The sequence below is a fragment of the Atractosteus spatula genome, chromosome 1 (assembly GCF_055471065.1).
Source record: "Atractosteus spatula isolate fAtrSpa1 chromosome 1, fAtrSpa1.hap1, whole genome shotgun sequence".
Lineage (NCBI taxonomy): Eukaryota > Metazoa > Chordata > Actinopteri > Semionotiformes > Lepisosteidae > Atractosteus > Atractosteus spatula.
The window spans coordinates 21416975-21436907 of NC_142706.1; the positions used below are offsets into that span (position 1 = coordinate 21416975).

Here is a 19933-nt window from a genome sequence, read left to right on the forward strand (position 1 = left end):
CACAATGAATGAATATCATCTATAAAAATAACACTATTAGGGAATGTTAGTGTGGTGATACTATATATGGCAAAACAAATACTGCAACAAGGGAAACAAAAAGTATATCCAACAGAAGGCATATCAAGATTTTTTTAATGGAAAATGTACTGAGTACTGACGCAAGTAATGCTATAAATGTTTAACTTTAAAATATACAAGTAGAGGTCAATGCTGAAAATAAGATAGAAGATAACATTTCAACTGTGGAACCATCTTCAGAGGAAGGTCTAATCATAAGAAGGCTCCACGGTTATGTTTTCTTCTTTCTAAAGTTCTTCTCAATAACAATAACCCTGTTGTGTATCATTTTGACATTATAAAAAATTCTCTCTGAGCTGTCTGATTCTAAGAACAACACATCTTCATAATCCACATATGCCCACAACACTGATGCATTAACTTCAGAATGGCTTACATTTTCCTGCTAATAACCTGTTCTTTCTTATTCTTCTTAAATCCTTACAAATACCTATTATTCTCAAAATATATTTAGAAAAAACACAAAGTCCCAGTGAGGTACTGAGGGTTACTTTAGCTGCTTTTTTGACTCGTCAGGTCTAATTGAACCCCTTGATAATCTTTGCAGACTCCAACATTTCCACTTCTGCCACTGTGGGCATGGATGGGGTGCCTAAAGGCGGCAAATGCAACAGTGATAAGTTGCAGGTTAGCCGTTAATTTCTTAACAAGGGTTGCTTGTGGAAGTGCAGTGGCCTGATACCCTGGAAATGGTTCAGGAGAGAATAGGATAAATCAAGTTTAATAACTAGGCTCCTAATTGTTTCTCTCCCTCCCCTCAAATGCTCAACTCTAATTACGTGAAGAACTCTCCAGACTGTCACCTGATATTAAGTTGTTGGAGGCTGAGTGTGGAGCGGTGAGATAATCAATAAACATTTAGCGGCAAAAAGAATGGAGATCCTGCTATGCAGTGGGAACTTCTAGCACCCAAAGCCTTTCTGCTTATGAGAAAGCCTGTGGGACAGCCAGAATGATTGCAAAGCAATAATCCAAAGTACCGTTCCTAGGCCTTGAGGCCTTCAGGCGATGGTACATTTGAGAGAGAAAGGTGAACACGGTCACCCTAATTACAGGGCCGTTTTCACACACTTCAGGCATAAGTAAAGACAGACCAATTAGGTGGAGAGTAAGATAAGGGAAGTTTTATTTGTATACTAATTAAACCCCTGATGAAATTAAAGGAAAAACATACAGCTCAGTAATTGTGTGTCTGAGAAAGGTCGCTTTAGGTGCAGTTATCTGAGAAGCGCAGCCTTGAGATAGTTCCCTTAATCCAAAATGGAGCCTTTGTGTTGCACTGTAGGTCCCAAATAATTTGATACAACCATATGAAATTTCACATTTTGACAGCAGGTTCATCTAAGCATTTACTGCCTGTCCATTGCTTATTAGTCTGAGGGAAGGAAAGTCTAATTACACATACAGATTTTGTTCTCTCCTTCAATTGCTGTACACTACAGATTGAAAGCTTCTGTCTTCTGCTAGAAGGTCCATTTTGTGCTACTGTATATCTCTCTGCATTTTCAAAAAAGGCATGATGCTAATTAAAAAAGAATTTTCATGCAATCATCGGTGTTTATATACTTATGAATACACATGTACAGTACTGTATACGTGAGAACATAGGTAAAAGTATAATTTTTATGCTTTCTAATGACACAGGGTTGAGAAACCATCTAATCTTTGGCTGATTCGAGACTGATTTAATTCCAAACTATTTCTTCCAGTAGTATTCCAAGAAATTCATTATTAATCTGAAGAGTCTTTTCGGAGACTGTTTTTCATCCATGTCACAACAAATTTTCCCAGCTAATTTTAAAGATAAACTAATCTCTGTCAAATAGTTAATGATGCGGCCAAAAAACTCCATTGTTTGTTAAACCTGACACATATTACACAAAGCTCAAAATGTTTGTCAGCTGTGAATAAACAGGATAAAGAAAGTGATACAGTTGTAGAAATGCAGTACATAGTCAACTGTTCCTAAACAAACACTTAAGTGTAAAACTGCAAGCTTTCGTCTTGCTTACTGATAAACATTTTTTCAAAAGGAAATATGATGTTAATGTAAACAAAATTAACAATGAGTTTGAAAGGGGGGTATTCACCGAAATGTATGTGGAAAAAATACCAGAGTATATCAGATGTCTGTCTATTAGTTTGTACTTTTTTCTCTTACATGACTAGTAATATCTACATGCTGTTAAAGTTTGAACAAAAATCCTCTTCCCACAAGAGAGGCATATTCAACCTTTAATCCAGTTCTCTTGGTCAGCTAAGCAAAGCCTCTAGCAACAAAACAACCCCTATGTCTATGCTACAAGTGGGACTGGGTGACTTCAGTGGACGCGCCAAGGTTTGATTGTCTTCTGGCCCTACCTCATTATCTTCCCCATGAGAGGTGCAGCTCTGGGGTCTTTCTCATCACAACATACAAGAATGATGTGACTAGACAACCCAGCACACAGGAGGAGAAGGAAGAAAAGCCAAATATGTGCAATAATTGGTTATGTTTTGGACCCTTTACTGTAACTTGTCTTCAATAAGCAAAAGAAATACGGCACGTAAACCCTGGATGCATTTGACGTTATACAGTAAAAACGCATACAGGATGTGCATGGAAATAACAGATGCTAAGAGTGTGGATCTGCGGCAGTGTGCAGAGTAATAATTAGAAGTTAATGCCAAGCTGAAATAACAGAGGAACATGAAGAAGCTTGGAGAATCCTTGAGGTATGTGGAGGAATGAGGGAGAACAAAAGGAGAGCAATGTCAGAGTGGCCAGGGTGAAAAGGGAACCTTTGGGAAAATCAAAATCTGGGCAGCACATTTCAGAGGATGTGTGGAAGGCAGAAATCTGCAAAAAGAGAGATTTAGAAATCCATTATTCCATCATTGAAAACTGGGAAAATAAATGTATAATTTAAGGATCCTTCTGAATTCTGGTATATACAGAGAGAGTGCAAAAGACTCTTTTAATGTAATGTTATCCTCGATCATATAATTAATTGGCAGGCAGGACAAATACGTGCATCACCCAGGTGAGATTACAAATTCAATTTTGGACAATTAAGATGCAAAGGAAAGGGAGTAGTATATTCTTGTGCACTTTTGTTTACCACCAAAGAATGAAACGGCTATGTGAAATCTTAAAATGTGGGCACTATGAAACAAATGTCTAATGAATTCTAAAAACTATGTCTTTAGTCCATGAAAAGATGATAGAAAGAGTGACGGATCTTTATCACATGATACCACTAGTGCTAAATCACTGCTTAAAAGGTTAGAGTTTAATGGCAGATCAGCCTAGCCCTTTTCTGTTCTTCAAAAATATCTCAACCCTTATTAGAGATTATCTTCACAGAAACCCCCTGCAATGCGTTGTCACAGTAAGCTGTGCTGCTTGGGAATCAAAGAGGGTGCCCCACAGAGCTCTGGTAAAGCTCCACATTATCTCACAAGTAAAGAAGGCTGCATGTGGCAGGATCTTCAAAAGTCAAGTAATCTTGCGATTTGACAGTTCACAGCATGAGGGCTTGTTTCTCATTTCTGAGGTGAATTTAACACATTTACTGCCCTTGCTTCAAATTGAAATAATTGCAGGCAAGAAAAAAACATATTAATCATTAGAGCACTAATGGGTAAATGTAGATAAATGTAGAGATTCTCCTTGAAAAAAAAATAGGATGATGAATGTTTATTGTTAACCCTGCATGTATGAATTAAAATAAACTTCAATGTTGTACCTATAACTTCAGTACATTCTTTACCTGGCTCAAATTATACATCAGTACAAAGCAGATCACGTTTTTTAGAGATGATCGTAAGCATTAGATGTTATACAAGGCAATATCAGCATTGGAACTAATCATACCCTGTTACTTCTTGTAGAAATATAACCCAAGCTTTAGCGACCACACTTTCCTGTCAAGGTTGATGTGGCTAATGCTGCCCTCCATATAACCTCTGCACATTAATAGGGTCTTGCAAAAAAAAGAGCCCCGATGTTATGATCTCTCCCTCTGAACAGCAACTGCACACCTGTCTGGCATACCTGTCAACGAAGAACTCATAGTATCTTATAGTATCACCTCTCTTCTTATTGAATTTGGGATTTGGCACTCCTCATTTCCCTTTCAGAAGTTTAAGACCGACAGTGTTGGTAAGCACTGAAAGTATGCAATAACTCAGGCTGTGCTCAGGAACTCAGATCTCATTCATCTGCTTCTTGAAAGAAGCTGGGAAGACACCTTCCTGGGCTTAAAAGAAAAAGCTGTCAGGCTAAAAATAATTTCTAGTCTTGAACAGAGAAGACTAAGTGGAGACCAAATATTTCAAAATCCTCAAACGTATTGACAAAGTCAACTCGAAAGACTTCCTCAGAATCAACTGTGAAATATGAACCAGAAACTACACATTCAGAACTGAGACCAAGAGACACTTCCTTAGGCAAAGGGTTTGTGGCATAGGGTAAAGTATCCAGCCATATTGTTAAAGCTGATAGCCTGCCTTCTTTCATAAACAGCTCAATGAAATTTTCTTATCAACTAGCTAACAAGTGTAACACATGACAGAGAGGCCAATCATTCGTAAAGGTTCATATTTTAAGTATGTGCTATAACAACTTTCATAACTATCATGACTTTAATCCTGCATTACAAAAATAATCTTTTCATCTGTCTACAATGGTGCTCATCTACACATAGGAAGAAAGATTTGGTGTTACTTAACAAATCAAATCAACCCCCAAGATACAGTAGTGTGACCTAAATTATTTAAAACTGTAATGATTTGGCAATCTCAAGGCTTGTGACATGAACACAAATCATATACAGTAGATGGAGAAGCCTACCTTGACAGCTTCAGCCAGAGTCTGGTCCTTCTCTGCCTCTTCTTCAGAGTGCAGCTCCAGCCTGAGGCCTAAATCCTGGAGCTGCTGGGCCTGTTCGTGAAGCAGTGCCTGGGCCTGCTGCTCTCGCTGAAGAGCACTGTTAAGTTCTTGGCACACACTCTCAAACCTCTCCAAAGGAACTCCAGCCTGTCAGGCAACATGCATTGCAAAAAATGTATTTCATTCATTTTGTGCTCCCATTTATACAACCCCGTTTTTTTAAATATTTTCAGATCAGACCAGATATTGTAAAATTTGGTGATTTAGGCTTACTAGAGTATGTGTAGCATTTTGATTAAATTTTAATAGCAATCACAATATGTATTGCAAAGTAGAGATGCATTGTGAATATTAGAGCCACATTGCATTAGCAGCAGTGTCTGCATTCATGCAATTTTGAAGAGAAATGCAGAGTCAAAAGTTTAATTTTACAGCTGTATAGCTATTTAAAAATGTTACTATCACTATCAAAGGTACTGTAGTAGTGTAGTCTTTGTATTATTAGTGCTATGCTGTAATTATTAATATATATTTTACACAGAAAGTAATACGGTATATTAAACATAGGGTAATTGTTAGATTTAGTTTTTAAAACAATGTTTTTTGTATTGAACTGGGGAAACATTTTAATTTTGTTTAAGATTAAACATTTAAGCATCACTTCTTCTATGAAGATTTCAGGAATCCTTTTTTGATTAGTCAGACTGTTACTTTATCTAAAGCACAATACACATCTGAAAACCTTTTACACTGTACCTTTGCCTATAATTTCCATTTATCCCTGAATTGTAAAATGTACAGTACTGCAATAATCAATAGTAAAGACTTCTTTCTGCATTGTGCATACATATACAGTACATTGACTGTATGTCCAGATCCTTGTAAATGGTAAGACGTTACCATTTGCAAGCAGCTCCTATTAAAACATAATTATGAATGAGGAAAATCATATAGACATGGTAACTGTAAGTCACCATGCTTGCTTCAAATGCACTCAGCATGAATCAGTACGAAATCCCATGCTACTTTGTATAATTAGAAATATGAAGTGTTGGGATTAGAACATGAACTTAAAGGACAGCACTGCAGAGGCACACTCACAGTTTGTTTCAGATCCTTCCAGCCCAATGCTTTGTCCGCCTCCCTCTTCATATCCTTTACAGTGCGCTTGAACTGGGCCAGCTCCATGCGCAAGCTGCGTCGCTCCACCTCCGCTGCGTGCAGCCGCTGGGTGAACTCAAGGATGTGATGCTGCAACACTGCCACCATTTGCTAAGAGAGGCACATACTGTATTTTTTAAAATTATAACAAACTGCAATCCTGTTTAGGCTATAATCTAAAGCACTCCATCACGCTCTAAAAAAAAATCGTCGGAATAGGAACAAACCCTGCTGAAGTTCACATCTTCAGAAAATAAGCTAAATCAGACGCATGAGATTAAAAATGTCTTTCACATCTGTCTTTCACATACCCTCTGCCAATCGTGAAACATGATGTAAAATCAATTAGGTCTACATGTTCTACTCATTAGCTACATTTCGCAAGAGATACTCACTTGCATTTTTTTTTTCATTAACATGTTTGCATATAAACTCTGGAGGTCAGGGAAAGACCTCCAACACTGAAACCTTCTCTAGCCCTTAAGTTTACTGAAAACTTTCAGCTGCGTTTTGTGCAAACCGGCCACTGAGGATAATGCATTTCTTCATGATTCATTCTACGAACACTTAAATTCCACTTCCGAAAAATTGGCACAACATTTATCCTTTTAGAGTGTCTTTCTCAGAGCAACAAATTTTTTTTTAGAAGAGAAGGTGCTAAGCTTCTGCAGGTTGCAGAATGAAGCAGAGAGCCTGCAGCCATACATTGATAATCAGTAACTCTGACTATGACTAATTTGTGCTTAACACAGGTTATTGGTTTCCTAGATCATCCTCAACATGGCATATCACAAAATTAGTTCTGATAAGACCATTTATTTAAATTAAAATAAAAAGGCCCAACTGAATGCATTGATACCAAAAGTATTTGTTTGAAAATATCTTTCAGACAAGACACTAAATATTATGAAACCATTTAAAAGGAAAACATATTGTAAATGATGGTAAAACAGTTTATATTTCAAACATGGACACACATAATTCAACTTCTCTTATCAGCTGGACATATCTAACTAGATTTTAAATTATTTTTACCTAACATCAGGCAAAAGAAGAAGTTATTTTTTGCAAAAGTACAATAGTGAAACATGTTTGATGAACATAATCAGGATAGAAGGAGAGAGGTGGAACCTGCATACAGTATATTTAAAGGGAGCTACCATGTCAAGCAAAGGGTTAAATTAGTTAATCCATGTGTTGGACCAATTAAGAGAGTGTTAATAATTCAATCAAATATTGAATATAATTATATTTATGGCAGGTGGTAAGATGACTGAATAAAGCTAATTGAATTACTGACTGACTGTTACATTGGTGTCAATGTATTGTTTAATTATCCTTTACAATTAATAGAAGAAATTGTTATTTGGAAGCTAAGTATTGTATGAATCCTGAAAGGTGCATTTTTTTAATTCAATAACTCTTACGTCTCTTTAAATTAGACTTATTGAAGCCTGTTTACAAGGACAAACCCCACATTTTTATCTTTGCCATTTCAGTCTGTTGATTTATCATAAATTGTATTTCATCATACAAAATCTTTGGATAAATAAGATAAGATAAGATCACTTTATTGGCCATATACAATTTCTTGCGTCAGGAATTTGTCTTTTCGCATACCCCAGCTTGCTCTCCATGAGACACAGACAGGGAGAGAAGCTTGGGGTCAGAGCGCAGGGTCAGCCATTGTACAGCGCCCCTGGGGCAGTTGGGGTTAAGGGCCTTGCTCAGGGGCCCAACGGAGTAGGATTCCTCTGCCAGCCACGGGATTTGAACCGGCAACCTTCCAGCCACAGGCGCAGATCCTTAGCCACAGAGGCACTGCTACCAAATGAAAATGATGTGCTTAACAGCCCCCTCTCAAGTTTAATCTTTATCATATTCTTATGAGAGATCCAATACAATATAAAATTCAGTAACTGACCTTCCTGATGTGTATTTTTTTTTAAAAAGTCCCCTTTCCTTCCCCAAAATCTTCTCCTGAAAACCATCATTTTTTTCAAGATTCTTTTTGTCTTTGGTATAGTCTAAAGTGATTTTATTCATGCATACTGAGACTTGAAAACAATTATGATAAAGTCGGTCTCTTTTATTTTGTTTTGCAGGAAAATATCAGTTACTCTTTCTTATGATGCAGTTAGTTTTTACTGATAACCGCGTCTCACAGGCAGGCACACAATCCAACTGTAGGAGCCCAGTGATTTCCGGAGGCTAATGGAGTTTTCCAGGGAAAAAAAGGGAAAAAATGGCGACTTGGGAAGATTTGGAAAATCGGGAGACAGGGCTGGATTCAGGCAGGAAAGAGCGTTCTGGTATTTGTAAGTCAAGCTCAAGACACAGGGACATGGTTTTTTAAATAATCTGTAGCATGTTGTAAGACAAGGCTGAGCATAGCGGTAGTTTAAATGACTGATCACATTCCCTGTGTTGGTTCAGGTATTATATAGGGAATCTGGTGTATTTAATTAGATGATGGGGAACTGGCTTGGTAAAGGACGACCAAATCAGCAGGCAGCCCGAGCCTGTTAGAATCATATCCCCGTGAGAAATAGGCTCAGCTGGAGGAATGCTGCATTTTTCCATGGCAGCTGTGAGCTGAGAGCCGCTGCTGATCTGGGCATGAAACACTTAGTTTAAGTTCTTTGGGACCAGTGAGGCAATAACAACGAGGTTCCTGTTAAAGGAGGCTACAAAGAAATTAAAACATCCTTTGAAAATAAATGACAGGCGATATTACCTTATTTGTCACCGCTACGGGCAGACCAGCTTTCAGCATCTGTGCATTGAGTCTGTGAAGCCCACGGCCCAGTCTCCTGGTCAGGGCACCCTTGTCTCCATACCAGGTGAGCCTCCCTGAGACCCCTGCACTGCCCTCCATCTCCACACCTAGCTTCTCCATCAGCTTGGCAAAGGAATTCTGAGCAGCAGTGAGGACCAGAGGACCCGAGGATGGCAAGCTGGCATCTGACAAACAATCGGTAAGCACAATCAGGCTGTATCTGCACAGGATTGATCTCTCATGTCAAAGAATCTGGTACTAACATTTTCAAGTCCATCCTTACAAAATCTTAACATCAAAACAGCAATATTCAGTAACCCACAGGAGAAATAACACCTGAATTTGTTCTATGATGTAAAGAACATCACAGCTTGTAAAGCATGCCAGCAAAGAGGAAGGAAGCTGCTGGAAAAATTTCTGGTTAATGCATCTGTGCTGTTTCATGAAGAAAATTAACTCTGTGTCCAACCTTTGGCACTACATTATTTTACATGGAGAATTATTAATCATGTCTGAAATGTAAGGTAGCATGTAAAGTACTTTGTTTAAAAAATGTGTATTACCATTGTAATCAAATTTCATATTTATGAACACATTAATGCTCTTCCCTCAATAAGGTTTATCCCAAAGAATGGTCTTTAGTCACTCTGGTCGAAATGAGACTGGCTCTGGTGTGCTGAGTGTGCACACACTGTTCAGAATCATACTGATGAACTGCTGAAAGTGTTGATGCTGTAATTGTTGATGGAACTCTTGCTTTTTGTCATAGTTTTGGCTATCAGCTCATCAGTCCAGTTTTATTTAACATCACTCATTGCTATCAATTGATAGTAAATCCATTATTTCTAAAACATCTGACACTTAATAATTCAGTCTGTACTAAATATGAGCTTTGTAATTTTAAGTGATCACATATGATTAATATTGTCTGTTACAAGAATGTCTTCAGTGCCTGAAATATTCAGGTAATTTTTGTGATATTTAGGCAGAAGGCATTATGAACACTGTTCAAGTACAACTTTTTATGTTATACACTAACAATGCAGCATTATCATAAACTGGTAGACCCTAGAATTACCAGTGTCAGATCAGTTAGTTTTTTTTTTTTCCCAACTGAAACGCCTGTTCTACTTTCTGCAAAGTGTTTTTTTTCCCAATACTAATCGAAGTACAGATTTAAACCCCCCCAAAACAGCACAATGTTCTGTGGGGTTAATGAAATTGTGAGTGGCACAAACAATTGAAAGACTGCTGACTAGGAGAGAAGGCAGGTAAAAGTGTGTTGTTTCCATTTGCTCACAGACTTTAAAGAACCATCAAATAAAACACCTTCAGCCTGAGACATTCTTACACCCATCACAAGTAAAAAAAGTAGACAGATTTTAAATTAAAGGATGAGGCAAACACTGATTCAGCAATAATGTCCTAAGGGATAACCTCTGTCCTGGCAAAATGAGCAAAAAGGATAAACAAATATACAGTCCCACAAACACTATCTCTTCTTTCTAAAAACTGTTGTTGATCAAAAAACATTTTGGTCTGCTGACCTTTCTTTAGGCTTATTATCTCAAATCATGAAAGATATACACTATAATTAGCAATGCATCTTATTTCAAACATGTACTTAACATTTAAAAGGTATGAGAAGCATCAATCATTATATAAAAGGATGGATATCACTCTTTATTTAATCCAAAATAAGTTAAGGTCCACAATTAATCAATAAAAATAGCTCCAATTTGAATATCTCATCACCATATAGTATCTGCTTTTCCAAGAACTACAAACAACATGATATTTGCAATAATTGGTGCTTGTGGACCTTTGTTGTCATAAATGTCCAGTAAAGGCAATGGATATGGATAGTGCCATTTTCTGGAAGATTTTTCCAATTAACAAATGGCTTTCTACAAAGCCAACTCTCACTCGCAAAAGAAAAAAATCAACTTGAACTAAATTCCATTTGTTCAATTGTTCAAGCTGAAGAGAAGGACCTCTAGGAATATTAAAAGTACTAGAGACGAAATAGATAAAAACTTATCGCCAGCTCCTCATGCTGTTATAACAAAGTAATTAAGGAAACATGAAGTTATAGGTTAATTAAACTCTTATAGCAGCAATGCACGACAGAGGTGAGACCCACGTAATGGAAAATTACTTACAGTATGTAGTGTCCATTCAAAAAACAGTGACAAAACCCAACCATTGAATAAATGAATGAGACTAATACTGCAAATCGTATGTACAGTAAATGTAAGGAAATGGTAATCATAAGTGAACTAGAGGATTGTCTATATGACAAGTAAGATTTTAGAGGAGCATCAACATGAATTTAGAAAATGTAGGTCTTACTAAACTAACCTGAAAGAGCTGTTTGAACAAACAACAACAGAAATGGATTCAAACAGGTATTATATGGTACATTTAGATATCCAGAAAACCTTAAATTTCCTCTTAAAACTCTCAAATTGCAGGCAGCAGGATTCAAGAAAATGCAAGCAAATGAACAGAAAACGTTACAGATATGGAGTAAATAGTGAAATTCACAGCAATGTAATTAGTGGAGTACCACGGTGATCTGTTTTAAGATCGCTGTTCTTAAACAGTATGTTAAATAAACATAGACGACGATAAACTCGACAATGGTGTATGTTTTGATATTGATAGGACCTTTGTTGTGGTTTAGTCTACTGCCTGCTCTAATGGCTCTAATGAAATGGCAAACAAAGAAAGAACATGGCTACCTATAGAAGAACAAGTAACAAGTAAAGAATATTTTTCAACAATGTAAAATGTTCTTTAATTACATTATCAAAGAAAATAAGAATACCATACTGTCCTCAATACCAGAAAATTCTTGTTACAAAAAGTCCCTTTAAACTTAACTTTTGACGATTCCATTTCCCAGTTAAAAACATTAAAACTCTGCTAATTACAAAAAAAGGCCTGCTAATTTTTACAGGTGAGATTACAGGTGACTTTGACTGCTTTTCTTTTTTTCAGTTCTTTCTAGCTTTTCAAGTTGTACAACCAGGGATAAGTCTTTATTTAGTAAGGGGAGAATATTTGTATGCTGTTACCCATTCTTTGTCGATCTGAATGTATGTTTCGGATCATAGTCATGCATGTCCTGGTACAGGAGTTTAGAGTTAATATCTTCAAACTATCTTCAAAACATTCTAGGAGTTGTAGAAGCAAAACGAGCCCAAAAAATAACCCTAACTAACTCTCCAGCATAATTTGTTTTTTCCTATATGAAAAAACTGTTTAATCGTTTAAACGTTTTTACACCAAACATAATACCGATATGTAATCCAGAATGCCCAATTGTCTTTTCATCTGACTATATGACTTTCCTTTCAACATGTCAAGTTCAGTATACAGTATATGAGTCATTTGTTTTTGTGGTTCATTCTAAAAAGAATTATCTTCTTTGCAACCCTGTAATGAATGCCACATTTATGCAGGCAACTTCAAATTGTCATTTTCGATACATTGTAAAGTGAATATACCATCTGATAACTGGGTTTACAGATGACTCCCAAACAACTTGTTCCACAGCCCATGGTGGCCAGATACATTTGTCCTATTCAAAGCAGGGTGGCCAGTATTGCATTAGTCTTAAATTTCTTAAAAATTAAAATTCACTGACTATTTGCTTGCAGTCTTCAAAGAGTTCTTTGACCTTATCCATGATGTTGTATGCTATTAGTAAATGTTTTTCATGTATAACCTCCTTTAATACCCCACAGAAGTCCTTCGTAGGACTATATATGTTACCCGAGACTTCAAATGTACGTCCATAGAGTGGAATGTTACTGATGTTATTGTAGATTTGCGTTTTGTGGAATTTAAATTTAAACAAATATTTAGGTGTGTGACCTTCTTGGTTTTGGACTTAATTATGATAAAGATGACTGTGCTCTGTCTAATACTATGAAGATTACTGTAAAATATTTTATATTTGTGCAGTAGTGCTCCAAAGAAAACTTTTCTTTGCATCGAATTGTGCCTCCACAGGGGCTTTTCCACTTTATTTCAAAAGAAGGACAAGCTCCATGGTACTTCAAATTTTTGGAATGAAATTAAAGTGGAACAAGCTATTCTGTAGTAGTATGGATGTGCCAATGTGTTATTTTATTTGGAATGTTAGGTGCCATTGCACTGTGGTCTGATAGAATTCATTGAAGAATATTAAAATCCTGGAAAATACAGAATTATATACAAACAATTCATATTATATTAATTGATATTTTAAACTCTCCAAGGTAATGCCATGAAGGAAAACAGGTAAAATACTGTCTAGAATTAATCACAAAGTCAACAAAGTGGAGGCAAGCAACAACAAAACTAAATTGATAGAACTAAACTGAAAGCTTGGGGACTGAGGATAAAAAAGATCAGAGAGCTGCAGCCATCATGCACTGTACATCACATCATCCTCATGAAAATCTGATCAAGGTAATTAAACATCACAACTTCAGAAGGGACTAACAAATTTTGCTTGTCTGAGAAATTTGAGAAATTGAAGATTCTAAAAACAAAATTCCCCAAACGTCATATAAACTAGTAGTTCAGGTGGGTAGCTGCGTCAGCATGCGTAGGCTGCAAAGGAACAAGTAATAGGTTTATTCCATGCTGAAAAAAAGAAGAAAGAGAACACAACGTTTCGGCCGTGGAGCCTAAGAAGGCTCCACGGTCATATAAACTAGCTTATTTAAGAAAGTGTCACAAATGAAATCACTACATCAATAGCAGACAATCCAGCTGCCAGGTCATCTTCTGCACAGTACACCCAAGATTCTCATAAAGCCAGTACCTCCAGCCCTCCCATCCACATGTAATGCATGTAGTACTTCTGGATACAATATAAATATAAACACTGTATTAAATTATTATTCATTATCTAACTACCTTAAAACATATTTATAGGAAGTCTGTTATTTATAGAAAGTATTTCTAGTATTTATTGTCTGAATATCAGAAAAGCCTGAAATCTGTTTTGTCTTTGGTCCCAAGAAATCCAATTTTGTGTACCTGAACCTATATTTTTATTATTATGCAAAGGAACAAGTAATAGGTTTATTCCATGCTGAAAAAAAAGAAGAAAGAAAACACAACGTTTCGGCTGTGGAGCCTTCTTCAGGTGTGAGGTCTTTCTTCTTTTTTTCAGCATGGAATAAACCTATTACTTGTTCCTTTGCAGCCTATGCATGCTGACGCAGCTACCTACCTGAACTACTACAGCCCTTTTATTATTTTTGTTGGTGCATTTTATTTTATTTTTTTTACAAAAATATTTTTGAATGCAATTGCAAATGGAGAAGAGCGAAGGAATAAACAAAACAGGATATAAAACAGGATATAACCAGATTACAAACTACAGCAACTACAGATTTTATACATTTTAATGTGTAAATTCACCCTGCCTATAGAAGCAGAAAATCTGCAAAGAACCTCCTTAGGTTTTCAATCAGCAGGGTTTAGAAACACAGTGAAAAGATCCATCTCTAGCCTTTTAATTTAATGTCACAGAAAAGACATTGCTCCTTCCAAGTTATAACTGAGGGCTTTGCAGTAACACCATGTCTCACAGCTCATGATTTAGTTCATCGCTCCCTCTTGCCATACTATTTATGTCTGGAATCAAGGTGCTATAATTTAGCTTGCATTCTGGGGCAATTAAAATTTTACAGGCACAATTACTTATTTCCCTATCGGGCCCAGGTAATCATCTTGTGTATGTAATGGGTTTATGGCCTCAACACACCAAACATGTGCAGCTTATTGCTGGTTTTCTCAGAGCTGTAATTATTAATTGTGTCTGAAGTTGATAAATAAAATTGTAGGCACACTTAATACTAATTAGTGTTTGAGATAAATTTAATGGGTTTTATTTATGATTTCATAAACGCCGAGGCATTTATTTCTTGAAGCCCTCAGACAGGCCCTTATCTGTCATATGTTGTCTTATATGTAATCTAGAGGGATAAGAGACGGGAGCTGGGTGAACCTGAAGCTGTAAATACTTTAAGTACTTAGTGGGTACTTTGGGGGCTGGTGTATTACAGGCGATTTATAGACTGCTTTTCTCAAGCAAAGATGTGCTGTTTCACACACACGGCAAGGATGTCCCAAATATTCTGCAGCGATATGTTGGAAAGCCTGAGCCACACTGCAATCCTATGTGATCCTTTTGAAAATTAAGACTGTGCACACATAACCACTCCATGAAATCAGGGAAGAAAATCAACTCTCCTCACAACACAAAAGGCAAACTAAAACTACGTCTGATTCCACACACATTACATATGTTGACATAGAAATGTAAAAATATTTTAATTTCTATAGTATTTCTTCTTCAAATGTGAAATCTTAAGTGTTTAACCAGTGACTGGAGACTTAAGCATCATTCAATATATTTAATTCTGTAATTGTGCTATATCAACAATAACATTAAAATCTATGTGTACTCTATTTTTCCTTATTGTATTGTCCGTATTGTACTGTACTACTTCTTTATATGTGTAGCCCAGTGTCAAAGAAACAGAATGAAAAGCAGCAAGTGAGGTCAAGAAAGGTAATCTGTTTGGGCCTAGGTTTACAGAAGACCACATCAATTGGGTCTTATACTTAGAATACACATTTTGTTTTTAATTGAAGTGTAAATCCATTTAAGTAAAGAAAAATTAGGTGTTCTTTTTAGACATTTACAGAAACATTCCATTACAGCACAATGTACTGTATATGGTTAATAGCTCTGTGTTATTTAATATGCTCTATCAATACTACATTATAAAGAATTCTATTAAAATAATGAAATATAGATCAGGTTGTGTTCTATTCAATATGTTCTGAGTTAATGCTGGTTTTATTATATTCAATATGTTCTTCATCCCTGTTTAACAAAAGCCACTGACAACCATCAACTTGTTTTGAAATCAAAACTACTTGTACGGTATTTTATTTTTTGCAGTAATATAATCAAAGACAACATACCTGCACTGATTCTAGAATCCAACCTGACCACTCGATATTGTGCAAAGGATGAAAAAGCACATCCTTATACAGTTGTGAGAAAAAGTTTGTGAACCCTTAGGAATTATATGGATTTCTGCATGAATGGATCCGAAAATGTGATCTGATCTTCATCTAAGTCATAATAATAAATAAAGACAGTCTTATTTAACAAACAACACACACAACATTTTACACTGCCATATCTTTATTAAACAAATGGTTTATACAATCAAGGTCATTGATGGAAAAAGTACATGAACCCTTATATTTAGTAGCTAGTGGAACCTCCTTTATTGGTAATAACCTCAAACAAACGCTTTCTGTAGCTGCTGATCAGACCTGCACAGTGGTTAGGAGGTATTTTGGCCCATTCCTCTAAACTATTTCATTTTATCAATATTTTTGGGATGTCTTGCTTGAACGGACTCTGACTTGGCCATTCTAAAATACAGAATTTCTTCTGTTTGAGCCACTCTGTTGCTGATTTACTCCTGTGTTTTGGATCATTGTCATGTTGCATGACCCAACTTCTTTTGAGTTTTAGATCACAGACAGACGCCCTGACATTCTGCTGTAGAATTTCCTGATACAACTTGGAATTCATTGGTCCCTCAATGATTGCAACCTGTCCAGGCCCTGAGGCAGCAAAGCAGCCCCACACCATTTTACTCTCTCCACCATGTTTCACAGTTGCGATGAGGTTTTGGTGTCGGTATGCAGCGTTTTGTTTTCTCTAAACATAAAGCTTTGTACATTTATCAAAAAGTTCAACTTTTGTCTCATCTGTCCACAGAACATTGATCCAGTAATGCTGTGGAACATCCAGGTGGGTTTTAGCAAACTTGAGATGGGCAGCAATGTTTATTTTGGAGAGCAGAGGTTTTCCATGGTAACCTCCCATGAACACCACTCTTATGGTAGACTCATGAACACAGATGTTATCAAGTGCAAGAGAGGCCCGCAGATCCTTAGCTGTCACCCTAAGGTTCTTTGTCATCTGTTTGAGGATTTCCCTTGCACTGATCTTTGTAGGATGGTGCTGAATTTCTTCCATTTCTAAACTATCTGCCTGTCTGTGGACTGATGGAGGCCAAAGTCTTTAGAAATCCTTTTGTAACCCTTTCCAGTCTTATGAGCTTCGGCAACTCTTCTTCTGAGGTCCTCTGAAATCTCTTTTGATCGGACCATATTGCACTTCAACAGAATTCTGTTGTGAAGAGCAGGCAACCAGAATTGTGTAATTTTTTTATACGGCAGTGCAGGTCAAACCCACACCTGAATTGATTGGAACACCTAACTCATTGAGTGGAATACCTGAGTCCAATTACCCTCTTTTCAAGATGTCATTATCCTAGAGGTTCTCATACTTTTTCCAACAATGACCTTAATTGCTTAAACCATTTGTTCAATAAAGATATGACAATGTAAAATGTTGTGTGAGTTGTTTGTTAAATAAGACTGTCTTTATTTATTATGACTAACATGAAGATCAGATCACATTTTAGGAGCCATTCATGCAGAAATCCAGATAATTCCAAAGGGTTCACAAACATTTTCTCACAACTGTATGTGTGATTCTTGACAATTCATTTCAGCTTCATGTAAATAATGAGTGAATGATGTGAACGAGAGTGCACATAAAAAACATGGTGATTCTAAACTAATAAAGGAATGGGCTAAGTCTATATTACCACTATGAACTTTTAATAAATCTAAACATCTTTCATTATTATAATTATTTTTCATTAACAATAAAGGAATAACTGAGCATTGCATTTGCAAAGAGTAATTAAAACTTGAGTGAGCGTGTTTTCTAAATCAAAAACCTATTTTTTTTAAATTACCTATCAATAACCTATTAATGTGTTGCAAAGAGTCCACAGCTATGTATCATTAATCAACGAAAAACAAAACCAGGGCAGAATCATTCATCATGTGAGCTAAAAAAAGAGGCAAAACAAAGATATTCAACCCTCAGTGGAATATTTAGTCCTGTTAAGGATGTATCAGCTCCTTTTTGACCTAGGAAGATTCACTTAGTTAGAACAAAGTCAGTTCGTTTTCTCTATATTTATGGTTTGGTTTTTCAGTTAGCATCTTCTTTCATGGCCTTCTAAAGAAGCATCACATAAATGAAATTAGGCACATGAAAGTGTATTTTCCCTTATTTTCCTTAGTCACAAGAGTAGCTTTACAACTCAGCAAAGGCTAATTTCACCAGCTCTCAGCTTTTAAAACCATCACAGCAAGATCAGCAACTAGCTCCTAGCCAACCTATTGATCAGAGTCACAACATCAATATAACAGTGGCAGAGCACATAGTGGGACCTTCTCCCTACTAGTCCAGATCTGACAGCACATCAGTCCAGAGCTCAAGGCAATGCCCTGAAAGTGACTACTGCTGAAATCACTTCAATGGAGGGGTGCTATCATTTGTGAACACATCCCTTTAAACTCATTGCTTCAAAGTCAAATGGAGCCTCTGGCAGTTCCTCCACTCTTGGATCCCATGGGTGACTTGTCCTCTTTTCCCTGTCCACTGGCCTCTGATGTTGTGGTTAGCCAAAATGATCTTTTAATTTTTTATAGGGGCACCACAGTCTTCGCACTTTCTCTCATCAGACACTCATTGGTCAATTATATTCTTAAGAACCCACCTGGAATTCAGAGATGTAAACAAATTTCAGCCAACATATGAAAAAAAATGAAAACATCATTAAATTGAAAGGAAGGTATCAGAAAAGGATGAAGCCGAAACATTTTTCTTACTTTTCAAAGAGGAAATATCTTATATTTTCCCTTTTGCAGCTCACATACTAACACAGCTCCCTACTCTACTCCATATTAAATCAATAATCATACAGTTTCCTTCTGAAGTGATTATTGATGGATTCATTCATTATGTGTTCGGCAATCAGCACTGAGAATTACATTCAGTGCAAGGAGAATTCATACCATGGAGGAAGAGGAAATTACAGGAACATAAGAGCATTTATGTACTGTAGCATCTTACTTGAAATTTCAATACGCAAGAAGCAAACTCCATCAAGCATTAAAGACCATTTGTTTAACTTGAAATTCAAAATTGCTTACAAAACTCATAAATAAAATAAAACTCATGCCACTGTGCAATGCCTAATTAAGTCACAATTTACACAGACGTTTTGAAAAGCAATGAAAACCTGTTCTAATGACAAAGCAAAACTGATATTAAAAAGGGATTTATGAATTAATAGTACTGAAATATTTTGGAAATTCTATGCTTATAAATAGAAATTTTAATCTGAACACAAAATATCATGCATTCCATTCGAAAGAAATTAAAAAAAAACATCATAGCATTCAAATGCAAATATACTGTTAAATGACAGTAAAATATACAGACCCAAAAGTCTGTCTACCAAAAAATTAAAAAGAACTTACTACCTTAATAAACATGAATATAAATTATTTTTTAATTCCCTTCTCTTGGATACATTTGTTACAGGACAGCTACATAACAAAAAAAATAGTGTTTCTCCTTGTTCTTAGGTTTAAGGTTCAGAATATATTCAATTTTAAAAAAGTTTTTTAAATTTCTGTAAAAATTAAGTATACATTTTATTATATAGTACCATTACTGCTACCTGCAATTAGCACTGTTGGCTCTAACAGTTAATTGACAGCAGCTCTTGCTAGCATTCAGAACTCAACATTTCACATTTTTGTTTAAGTGTCACTGGCTAAAGCAGAACTGCTTTTTTAGGTCAGTCATACATCTTAAACTTTGGTGCCTAAAGAACCTGCTATGACAAGAAGATCTTTACTTCAGACCCACAGAGGGCACAAAAATGCCTTTGCTTATGCCATATCTCTCAGAGGAACTGCCAATTCTGAGTAAAACTGAGCGACTTTCCTCACATTGCACTTCTCTTCATTTAATGCTCCAGATTGACTGAGTGCTGTGAAATTCCAACGAGAGGAAAAATAGACAGTGCACATCTGAAAAATACATTTTCTGTTCTAAGATTTCAATATCT

General features: G+C 36.3%; 1 protein-coding gene across 1 annotated transcript in view; it reads right to left on the minus strand.

Moving 5' to 3' along the window:
* ccdc171 (coiled-coil domain containing 171) overlaps positions 1-19933 on the minus strand; it is a 151870-nt gene that overhangs the window by 61851 nt on the left and 70086 nt on the right. The window contains exons 18-20 of the mRNA XM_088913737.1: positions 8853-9079; positions 6056-6226; positions 4916-5101 (exon numbers count right to left, since the gene is read on the minus strand). Of these exons, the coding sequence (XP_088769863.1) occupies positions 4916-5101; positions 6056-6226; positions 8853-9079 (584 nt within the window). The remainder of the gene's footprint in view (positions 1-4915; positions 5102-6055; positions 6227-8852; positions 9080-19933) is intronic.